This window comes from Nerophis ophidion, linkage group LG27, assembly GCF_033978795.1.
Source record: "Nerophis ophidion isolate RoL-2023_Sa linkage group LG27, RoL_Noph_v1.0, whole genome shotgun sequence".
NCBI lineage: Eukaryota > Metazoa > Chordata > Actinopteri > Syngnathiformes > Syngnathidae > Nerophis > Nerophis ophidion.
Window position 1 is genome coordinate 16,775,998 of NC_084637.1, and position 12,112 is coordinate 16,788,109.

A 12,112-nucleotide genomic window follows, 5' to 3' on the forward strand; every position below is an offset into this window, starting at 1 on the left:
TCAGGAAATAATACGAGCAAGATTGAAGCCAGGTCAATGTGGCTCAAAGCCAAAGAGCGCCATATTGATCTGTTTAAGCTTTACAATCAAGCCAAGATGTTCTGGCTATCAAATCATCTGCTGGACAAATTAGCGAGTACAACCTGGGTTATGCATTAAGCTGGGACACGGTTTGACCTCGTTACGCACCTTGCCGTCTATTTTGTAACAATTATCTTGGGCGCTCATCTTGATGAACTTGCCATCGATCCCCTGGAAGACATAGAGGATGTCCCGCACCAGTGCTGCCTCGGTCACCTCGCCTACGAACCAGCGGATAAAAGTGACAAAGGCGGGACAATTTACGTTCGCGCCGGAGACCTCCCTCAAGGCCGCCGGGTGGCTTTCTGCACAATATGCACAAAATAGTGCCAGTGTGTGAACCCACCATCCGTATCGCCGTCGTGACGAGGTCGGAGTGCTCTCGTGGTAGGAAGCATGGGTACGAGGGGTGGTCGGATGGTGGCGGGGCCCACAGCCGAGGGAGAGGAGCTTGTGGGGAGAGCCCAGGCTAGTCGAGAGCCTAAAAGTGGAGCGCCCCCAGCTGGAGGTTGACTGAAAGGTGCACAAATCATAGTTCTTTTGTCTGGATTTCAGATTTGCAAAGCACAGGTATCCCTTGCTTAAAAGGTACTACCTAGTTATTAATAGGGTTATTAAATGGTCTTCTAATGCCGTATATAAATTAGATTTAAAAAAGGCCAGGCTGGTGTCTGTTCGTCTGAGAGGGATTGTATATACCCTGCCAGCAGCGACTGTGGAGTTGGAGTGGGGCCGTTGAGTGTGTAGACTCCCAGACTGGAGATCCCGCTGGTGCCCATACTGGTCGACAGGCCAGCGCACCTGTCCCCGTAGCTCAGGGCCAGACTCTGGGGCCGGGTGCAGTAGAACGGCGTGGAGTGGGCATCTCTGGGGAGTGCCTGGGCAAACAACGCGCCATAGTTTCCAACCTAGGAGAGCAGTAAGTGTTTATGATCATTACACGGCAAGCACTGAAGAACTGGGACAACAAGAACAACAACAAACGTGTCCAACTGACCCTGCTGGAAGGCTTGCGGGGGTCTTCAGAGAGGATGAGCAACAAGTGAAGAATAGACCAGCGATGTTTCAGAACACCCTGAACACAGAAAACATTAGAAGGTGCAGCATACCATTTAGGAACATACAGTGGGGCAAAAAGTATTTAGTCAGCCACCGATTGTGCAAGTTCTCCCACTTAAAATGATAATAGAGGTATGTAATTTTCATCATAGGTACACTTAAACTGTGAGAAACAGAATTGGAAAAAAAAATCCAGTAATTCACATTGTAGGAATTTTAAAGAATTCATTTGTAAATTATGGTGGAAAATAAGTATTTGGTCAACAATTCAAAGGAGGTTTTGGCTCAAAATCTCACGATACATGGCCCCATTCATTCTTTCCTTAACACGGATCAATCGTCCTGTCCCTTTAGTAGAAAAACAGCCCCAAAGCATGATGTTTCCACCCCCATGCTTCACAGTAGGTGTGGTGTTCTTGGGATGCAACTCAGTATTCTTCTTCCTCCAAACACAACAAGTTGAGTTCATACCAAAATGGATACATGGATGATACAGCAGAGGATTGGGAGGATGTGATGTGGTCAGATGAAACAAAAATAGAACTTTTCGGTATAAACTCAACTCGTCTTGTTTGGAGGAAGAAGAATATTGAGTTGCATCCTAAGAACATCAAACCTACTGTGAAGCATGGGTGTGGAAACATCATGCTTTGGGGCTGTTTTTCTGCTAAGGGGATAGGACGATTGATCCGTGTAAAGGAAAGAATGAATGGGGCCATGTATCGTGAGATTTTGAGCCAAAACCTCCTTCCATCAGTGAGAGCTTTGAATTGTTGACCAAATACTTATTTTCCACCATAATTTACAAATAAATTCTTTAAAATTCCTACAATGTGAATTACTGGATTTTTTTCACATTCTGTCTCTCACAGTTGAAGTGTAACTATGATGAAAATTACAGACCTCTGTCATCATTTTAAGTGGGAGAACTTGTACAATCGGTGGCTGACTAAATACTTTTTTGCCCCACTGTATTTCACAATATAAGTGACAATTGGACTTTTGCAGAGTCATATAATCAATCGCAGAATACTTCCTGGTTGATGGAGAACAATAAAACAGAAGGTTGCTGCCATGATGAGTCATTACATTGTGATTAGGGATGGCCTGATCAGGTTTTTACGCTGCCGATTCTGATCATCCATGAGTAAGATCGGCCGATACCAAAACTGATACAGGTAACATGTACCTTATTTTCCGGATTACAAAGCGCACCGGTATATAAGCTGCATACATTAAAGGCCTACTGAAACCCACTACTACCGACCACGCAGTCTGATAGTTTATATATCAATGATGAAATATTAACATTGCAACACATGCCAATACGGCCTTTTTAGTTTACTAAATAGCAATTTTAAATTTCCCGCCAAGTGTCGTGTTGAAAACGTCGCGGTATGATGACGCGTGCGTTTGACGTCACCGGTTGTAGCGGACATTATTTTCCAGCCGGATCCAAGCTATAAGTAGTCTGCTTTAATCGCATAATTACACAGTATTCTGGACATCTGTGTTGCTGAATCTTTTGCAATTTGTTTAATTAATAATGGAGAAGTCAAAGTAGAAAGATGGAGGTGGGAAGCTTTTAGCCTTTAGCCACACAAACACAGCCGGTGTTTCCTTGTTTAAAATTCCCGAAGATGAAGCTTTACTATGGAACAGAGCGGTCAAGCGAACATGGATCCCGACTACATGTCAACCGGCAGTATTCGGTGAGAAAATTGTGGTAATAAGTTGCCTCTTACCGGCGACATCAGTGGAGATTCCGTCCTGCTGCATCTGCCGTGACTTCCCTCAGAGACTCTGGCGTCAACACACCTGTGGCCACACCCCTCCGACTTTCAGGTACTATTTAATCTCACTAAAACACTAGTAACACAATAGGCAGATAAGGGATTTTCAGGAATTATCCTAGTAAATGTGTCTAATAACATCTGAATCGCTTCCACTGCAATTGCCTTTTTTTTTTCTTTTTCTATTCCTTCACTCTAAATTTCCTCATCCATGAATCTTTCATCCTCGCTCAAATTAATGGGGAAATTGTGGCTTTCTCGGTCCGAATAGCTCTAGCTGCTGCTGGCTATGATTGTAAACAATGTGAGGATGTGAGGAGCCCTACACCCCGTGACGTCACACACACATCGTCTGCTACTTCCGGTAAAGGCAAGGCTTTTTTATTAGCGACCAAAAGTTGCGAACTTTATCGTCGATGTTCTCTACTAAATCCTTTCAGCAAAAATATGGCAATATCGCAAAATGATCAAGTATGACACATAAAATGTACCTGCTATCCTCGTTTAAATAAAAAAAATCTAATTTCAGTAGACCTCTAAATTTTGGAAAAAAAAAACATTTCCATGTATTACCTGCATCAGACTAGAGCAGCAGATATAAATGTTGGGAAATTTGTTTTTTACAATGACATGACACGGCAGTAAAATGTGAGGTGAAGTTAAGTGAAGTGAATTGTATTCATAGAGCACTTTTCCCTAGTGACTCAAAGAGCTTTACATAGTGAAACCCAATATTTAAATTACATTTAAACCGGTGTGAGTGGCACTGGGAGCAGTTGAGTGAAGTATCTTGCCCAAGGACACAACGGTTGTGACTAGGATGGCGGAAGCGGGAATTGAACCTGGAACCCTCAAGTTGCTAGCACGACCCACAGCAGATCAAACAAAACAGAAGGCTATTCCTGGTATATCTATACAAGAAAAAAACATATTGTAGTCATTTAATTGGTTGAACAGACTGCAGGACCAATTTGATTGGCAAACAAAATGACGATGATTGCTCAAAATGTGCAAGGAAATTGCAGGGATTGGACTAAATTGCGCATGACTCGCAGGGATTGGTTAATTGTGCATTAATTGTGCAATTTTTGAGGGTGTGAACTAGGTTGGGCGATATGGCCTTTTTTTAATATCTCGATATTTTTAGGCCATATCGCGATATACGATATATATTACAATATTTTGCCTTGGCCTTGAATCAACACTTGATGCATATAATCACAGCAGTATTATAATTCCATGTGTCTACATTAAAACATTCTTCTTCATACTGCATTCATATATGCTACTTTTAAACTTTCATGCAGAGAGGGAAATCACAAGTAAGTCAATTGACCAAAAGTGTATTTATTAAAGTTATTACGCAGTGGCACAAACATTCAAGTCATTTTCAAAACAGAAAGTGCAAGATTGTCAGAGACATTTTAAGTGTCAAATAAAAATGAGCTGCATAATAGGAAATCAAATAGTATTCGTCCATCACTATGTGGTAGGTTACGACGGACGTTATGAAATTCTCTTCATTATCTAGCGAGTGACTTTTCCACTTATGCTACGTAATAGCAGTAATGCTACTTTTTATAGCAACGCTTTTGCCCCACACATGACAAATTACGGTTGTGTGTTCGACATATTCCCACTTGAAGCCGAACCACCGCCAGACGATGGACTCCCTGCTGTTTTTATTGGGAATTAAGTCTTCCTTCATTTGTTACCAGATCCGCACCTTCTTTCTCTTGTATTACCACTCGTACGGCTACGTTAGTATCACAGATAACGTTACCCAGTCTGCTACCTCTCTGCTGGGCGAGGGCGTATACATATGTGACGTATGCCGTGACAGTATGTGACGTGTGTAAGTTTGTGCGCCTGCTTGTCTGTGAGAAGGAGAGACAGGAAATAGTGAGAAGAGCATGTAGTGTAATGCCCTCAGCTAAAAGCAACTGCGTGAGAACGTATACTCGAATATTACGATATAGTCATTTTCTATATTGCACAGAGACAAACCCGCGATATATTGTGTATATCGATATATCGCCCAGCCCTAGTGTGAACAAATTTTGCGCAGCACTGTGTTAATGTACCGTATTTTTCGGAGTATAAGTCCCTCCGGAGTATAAGTCGCACCTGCCGAAAATGCATAATAAAGAAGGGGAAAAACAAATATAAGTCGCACTGGAGTATAAGTCGCATTTTTGGGGGGAAATTTATTCGATAAAACCCAATACCAAGAATAGACATTTGAAAGGCAATTTAAAATAAATAAAGAGTAGTGAACAACAGGCAACAACATGTTATATGACGCAACTGAGAAGGTGCCTGATATGTTACAGTAACATAATATGGTAAGAGTCATTCAAATAACTATAACAGAAAGAAAATGCTATAAGTTTACCAAACAATCTGTCACTCCTAATCGCTAAATCCGATGAGATCTTATACGTCTAGTCTCTTACGTGAATGAGATAAAAAATATTATTTGATATTTTACAGCAATTTGTTAACAATTCCACACATAAGTCGCTCCTGAGTATAGGTTGCACCACCGGCAAAACTATGAAAAAAACTGTGATTTATAGTCCCAAAAATACGGTAATTAAGTGCATCCTGTTTAGATAATAAACTAACCTGTGTCTGAAGTTTTCTATGCAGTTCTGAGAAGAGAGCAGCATCTGCCTCTCGCCGCTGCTTCAGCACTGCAAAGAGTAAGAAAACAAGCTGAAGAAATAAACATGCAGCATGGTTGGAAACGATCACAGTTAATGTTCGTTAACAAGACCAAATGTCAAACGACACGTCTCCAAAGTCGGCCAATCTGTGTGCTATTTAAACATTTTCCTACTGGAAGTGGAGTGCTATTTTTACTGTCAGCATGAGTACTTTGATTGATTGTCTCAACTAATGGTGCAACCTAGACAACCTTGATGGTGCTACTGGGAATACGCTCTCATCGTGCCATAAAGGGTTTCAGCATTTTTAGCAGAGTGCAACATAAAAGCTTTAGTACACTAAGGGCGCACACCTGACAGGGCTCGAGACTGGACGATGAATCTAAATTGAGTAATGTGCTGTGATCGGCAGGTGGTTCTCGTTATAATTCAACTTACATTCTTTCTTGATCTTCTCCGTGACCAGGAATTCGTCCCGTTCAATAGTGGGGGCGAAGTTACTGCCAATGACTCGCACAGCAAACTGGAACTGGTGGGCGACTTCGGCTGGCCAGGAACACAAAGAGCAGTGCGTTAAAAGTCATGGTAGGCAAATGAGTCATCCCATGAACTCCATGAATTTTTGGAGCGCAATCAACGGCAAATACGCTTCTAAAAAGTCTGTTTCCTTACTACTGTGGCATCTAAAACCATTTCAAAACAGTAACATTTAACATAAAACTAAAACATTTTAGGACTGCAACATTAAATATTTGACCTTGATTAAGAAAAAAGTTTGATTCATATTCTATAACTTGTATTACCGTATTTTTCGGAGTATAAGTCGCTCCGGAGTATAAGTCGCACCTGCCGAAAATGCATAATAAAGAAGGAAAAAAAATAAGTCGCACTGGAGTATACAGTGGGGCAAAAAAGTATTTAGTCAGCCACCGATTGTGCAAGTTCTCCCACTTAAAATGATGACAGAGGTCTGTAATTTTCATCATAGGTACACTTCAACTGTGAGAGACAGAATGTGAAAAAAGGATTTCACATTGTAAGAATTTTAAAGAATTTATTTGTATATTATGGTGGAAAATAAGTATTTGGTCAACCATTCAAAGCTCTTACTGATGGAAGGAGGTTTTGGCTCAAAATCTCACAATACATGGCCCCATTCATTCTTTCCTTAACACGGATCAATCGTCCTGTCCCCTTAGCAGAAAACAGCCCCAAAGCATGATGTTTCCACCCCCATGCTTCACAGTAGGTATGGTGTTCTTGGAATGCAAATCAGTATTCTTCTTCTTCCAAACACGACGAGTTGAGTTTATACCAAAAAGTTATATTTTGGTTTCATCTGACCACATAACATTCTCCCATGTGCTCTCTGTCAAACTTCAGACAGGCCTGGAGATGCACTGGTTTAAGCAGGGGGGACACGTCTGGCACTGCAGGATTTGATTCCCTGTCGGCCTAGTGTGTTACTGATGGTAACCTTTGTTACTTTGGTCCCAGCTCTCTGCAGGTTATTCACCAGTTCCCCCCGTGTGGTTCTGGGATATTTGCTCACCGTTGTCATGATCATTTTGCCCCCACGAGATGAGATCTTGCATGGAGCCCCAGATTGAGAGAGATTATCAGTGGTCTTGTATGTCTTCCATTTTCTGATAATTGCTCCCACAGTTGATTTTTTCACACCAAGATGCTTGCCTATTGTACATTCACTCTTCCCAGTCTGGTGTGAGACAGATGCACTAACCCCTCCTCTACCGTGCTGCCGTAATAATTGCGCACCATCAACATTCATTCAATCAATCAATGTTTATTTATATAGCTCTAAATCACAAGTGTCTCAAAGGGCTGCACAAGCCACAACGACATCCTCAGTTCAGAGCCCACATAAGGGCAAGGAAAAATTCACAACCCAGTGGGACGTCGATGAACATTGAAATTACATTTTAATGTGCGTATAAATGTACCAATATGAACATTTCATATCACGGTTATCGTGACCAAAATTATCACGATATTGTTGAATGTGCTCAAAAAGTATTTATATACACACTGAGATCTTTTGTCGCAGTTTTTTTTAAACTACCGGTAAAATAAATACATACAGAGAAACCATTATTTTGCATGTTTTGTGTTTCTTCTTAACATTTTTAACCTTGGGGCCGCACTTTTACACTCCAGAAGGGCCCAATATTAACACTGAAATAGTTATCTTACTTTTTAATATAATTGTATTCAATAATCATATGCAATCCACTTACAACTTACAGTTTAAGCGGATGAACCTTGTCAAATTATAAGAAACCATGTGTTAATCACAAAGATTATTATCAAGGCTTGGGTCAGGCTGATTACAAAAATAAGTACTAATCAAATATACTGCAAAAAAGGGAAATTTACGTGCAAAAATTCTAACTAAAATAATAATAAAATTGAAGTGCAAATGAAAATACAGCCTCACCACTTTTTTCATACTTTTTGTGCTTAAAAAATAACCTTCTCTATGACTTTAGCTCCAGATTGTTTGTTTGTTTGGCATTGTCATTACTGTCACAAGTTGTGGTAAAGTGTAGAGTATGACAACTGAGTACCGCTGCAGCATAAACGAACCACAGCTGAAAAACAGATATTTTTTGGGGCGGCCCTCGTAGTTAAGAAACACTGTCTTATGCCTCACTGATAGTGTTTTAGTCTTTGTTTTTCATCTGTTTTAATGGCTAAGCTTTTATTGTTTCAAATGTTGGTTTGTACTGTAGCACTTAAAGCTGTATTTAAATGAAAAATGCATAACAAATTAAATCTATTATCAGTATCTATCATTTCTGGCGGGCCTTGTGGCGTCCTACTTTGTGCAGCGGTTCATGAACACACCGTAAAAACACCTCTGCCAACTCTATTTTTATGAGTGTTAAGTTCTGACATGATGCTTTTTATTTAATGACAAATTAGCACAATACAGAATAACAACTCTGACCACACACATTGAGAGAACATGTGCTTTGTCAGAAAATAACTATAAAATAAAGCTATAAAATATAAAATAAACATCTAACCTTTTCTTTTGTTTTTGTCAAAATAATTCAAGGATGAAAGTTGAATTCATACTGTTTTAAGTTAACCAGGAAACATGTCATTTAAAGAAACATGTTTATTTTTGTTCTGTTCGGTTGGTTAAGCAGGAAATGTAAAATATAAAATTATTTATTTTATTCTCTTAATTTTGGTATTTTGCACAGGAAAACTGAACAATTTGTATCACTCCAAACCCTGTGCATCTAAATTAATCCTAATGGAAATGAAACCGTATAGAAATATGTCTGTTCTCAGTCACCAGGCCACTTTTAAAAAGGAGTTTGCAACCCTATCCCCTTATGACTATTTCCACTCATTACAAATTAAACAGGCATCTGTTTGGACACCTAAATCACACTGATTGTACACCTGGCATGAAAAAGTGTATTTCATTTCAAAGAAACTCTTTCAATTCATACTTAAAAGAGATCAACAAACATTCTCACTCAGCCATGAAGGTCAGTTAGCATCTTCCAGACGATGCAAGGTTCTGTTCACTGCGATTATTTCTGAACTTTACAATAAACGTCACATATTTTCGGTTGTGTTGACAACACTGCTGGACTAAAGTTTAAGACTAAACTTTGGAATGATTGTATTTGCACAACTTGGTTTGTCTTATTTTCAGTTTGTTACTATTGGGTACCATTTTAAGAGCCATTGAGTACATTGCAATTGTGTGCACACTAACACAAACAACATATTACTTAGGGCTGTCAAAATGAACAAGTTGACTCATGTGATTAATCGCATTAAATTAATCACGCAACTTATTTTGACCGTACGAACTCTTTTACTTTAACTGCTATACAGTCAGTGATCAGATCAATGATTACGATGAATACAAATACGATGAATACAAAAATGAGTGAGGAGACACCAACTGGTGTGCTTGCTGGTAAATACCACACCAAAATACAGCCTGAGAGAACGTTAGATTGTTACCAAGTTTCATGCAAATAAATGACATGCATTCAAGTAAAATGTTTAATAACGTTCATGGATAACATTCTGACAATAGTGAAATCGCATGTGCGCAGTATGTATTATTTGTTGCTTGTTTTTGTTTTTATGTTACTTTTGTAGCTGTACGTAGAAATGGCGCCACTAAAGTGGATGCACTAAGCCCACCCCTCCGTGCGTCGGTGAAGGTGGGCGGGGTTGGGGCCGCGTGTATAATATAGCCAAGAGTCATAGATGCTTGGCATTCTGGGTAATTCTTATGTTGCGTTTATAATGTGTTACAGAGCCTATGTTCTCCAGAAATGTGTTTGTTATTCTTGTTTGGTGTGGGTTCACAGAGTGTGGCGCATATTAGTAAGAGTGTTAAAGTTGTTTATATCACAACCATCAGTGTTAAAGGTATGGCTGTTGAACACGTATGCATTGCAATCTCGTATGAGAATCAGCGAAATGCATTCGTCCGGCCGGCACGCACGCAGATAACATGGTGTAAAGGTGGGCGCAATGACACGTTGTAGAGCAGTGGTCTCCAACCACCGGGCCGCGGGCGCAGAATAACTTTTTATAATTTTGTTTTTTAATCACACTCAATTTTTTACTGCATGCCATTGGTAAGCGCAGGGGTGAGAAGCGGTTTTAAAACTGTTAGCGCTTGCTTACTTTTACCACATGCCTTGAATAAGCGCAGGAGTGAGAAGAGGTTTTAAATTCATTAGCGCCCAGGTGGCTATTCAAGGAAATACAGTAACTCACTGGAATAAGAAAAGACAATATAACATACATCCATAAACCTGGATGCATATGCAAAAGTGCAATATATTTATCTGTACAGTAATCTACTTATTTATATCTGCACCTTATTGCGCCCCCCCTGCATTACAAAGAGCTAATGCAACGAAATTTCGTTCTTATTTGTACTGTAAAATTCAAATTTGAATGACAATAAAAAGGAAGTCTAAGTCTAATACTGCAACGCTGCTCTGCACACCCGGTAGTATCAAATACGGTACAAATGTGCGCAGTCTCGCGTGAAAAAATAAGCCGAATTGGAAGAATGTTTACAAACATTCAAACCATACCTTTAAATACAGTTAGAATAAAGGTTACGTTGCTATAGAAAGATGCATATGAATAATATCCACAATGATAGTTATGCTAATGTACCTTCGCTTTTCCCCGTGATTCTGCAGCAGAGGCTCTGGAGAAGCACATTGGGTGATTTCTGATCCAGAGTCGCCATACTATCGGTGATTAGAGTCCCGCGGCGGTGTAATATCTAAACAAGCATATGGAAAAAAACATCACAGTTTTTTAAGAGAGAAACAGTTACTTCCAATCAACCAGTACGATCAACGCCATTTTGACAAGTTAAGTTTAAGGGGGGCGTCAAAGAGGAAATGCAACCTAAGCCGGTGAAAAATATTCTTCAAAGTAACAGCCTGTGGATATTTTCTTCCACAAAACGTTGCGTCGTGTCATTTAAACTATGAAAATTATGAGATAATACAAACAAACATGAAGCTGAGAATTCAGGATGTTAACAAATGAGTTTTATCGTCACAATTACGCTTGCAACGTTTAGGTACAGCTTTTATACTGAAAATAACAACCGGATTCTTGTGTGGATGTTAGAAAGAACTTAACGTTACTGTTCAACAAACCCCGCCGAAAAGCGTCTCCAGGAAGCGCAAGACGGACAAACGAGGGAAAACAGTTCCTTCCCGAAACAATGTAATTGCGCAGATTTGTTCCTATCCCCGCACTGTGGCAATTGACCTGTACTCAATTGTATTGTGATGATGAAAACAATGTTGCGCTCTTTATTTTTGTTTTCTTCGATAGACAGACGTCAAAATACTGGTTCAAAAACATACTTTATTCCGTTAAAATAAATGTTCAAACAAATAATATACAATATGTAGAAAAACGTATTACAAATGTTTTAAAGTGACAATATTTAATAGAAAATTATTTAAATATCCATCCATCCATCCATTTCTACCGCTTATTCCCTTTTGGGGTCGCGGGGGGCGCTGGCGCCTATATCAGCTTCAATCGGGCGGAAGGCGGGATACACCCTGGACAAGTCGCCACCTAATCGCAGATAGACAGACAACATTCACACTCACATTCACACACTAGGGCCAATTTAATGTTGCCAATCAACCTATTTGGAAGTGGGAGGAAGCCGGAGTACCCGGAGGGAACCCACGCATTCACGGGGAGAACATGCAAACTCCACACAGAAAGATCCCGAGCCTGGGATTGAACCCAGGACTGCAGGACCTTCGTATTGTGAGGCAGATGCACAAACCCCTCTTCCACCGAGAAGCCCCAAATAAATATTGTTGATGTTATTTTCAATTTCAAAGTTAAGCCGATGCTCCTCCACATCGAGAGGAGCCAGATTAGGTGGTTCGGGCATCCAGTCAGGATACCACCCAAACGCCTCCCGAAGGAGGTGTTTCGGGCACGTCCGAC

The 12,112-nt window shown here is 40.2% G+C and overlaps 1 protein-coding gene across 2 annotated transcripts in view; it reads right to left on the minus strand.

The window, feature by feature from the left end:
* Positions 1 to 10,900, minus strand: part of tubgcp3 (tubulin gamma complex component 3) — a 35,292-nt gene extending 24,392 nt beyond the window's left edge. Inside the window, exons 1-8 of one of the 2 annotated variants that reach the window (XM_061889129.1) lie at positions 10,796 to 10,831; positions 6,041 to 6,148; positions 5,562 to 5,629; positions 2,886 to 2,958; positions 1,079 to 1,156; positions 781 to 989; positions 428 to 594; positions 190 to 302 (exon numbers count right to left, since the gene is read on the minus strand). In XM_061889129.1, the coding sequence (XP_061745113.1) occupies positions 190 to 302; positions 428 to 594; positions 781 to 989; positions 1,079 to 1,156; positions 2,886 to 2,958; positions 5,562 to 5,605 (684 nt within the window). In that variant the 5' untranslated portion in view covers positions 5,606 to 5,629; positions 6,041 to 6,148; positions 10,796 to 10,831. Of the gene's footprint in view, positions 1 to 189; positions 303 to 427; positions 595 to 780; positions 990 to 1,078; positions 1,157 to 2,885; positions 2,959 to 5,561; positions 5,630 to 6,040; positions 6,149 to 10,795 lie in introns of both variants that reach the window. The other variant, XM_061889130.1, reaches the window with a different exon arrangement.
* Between the last annotated feature and the right edge of the window lie 1,212 nt (positions 10,901 to 12,112).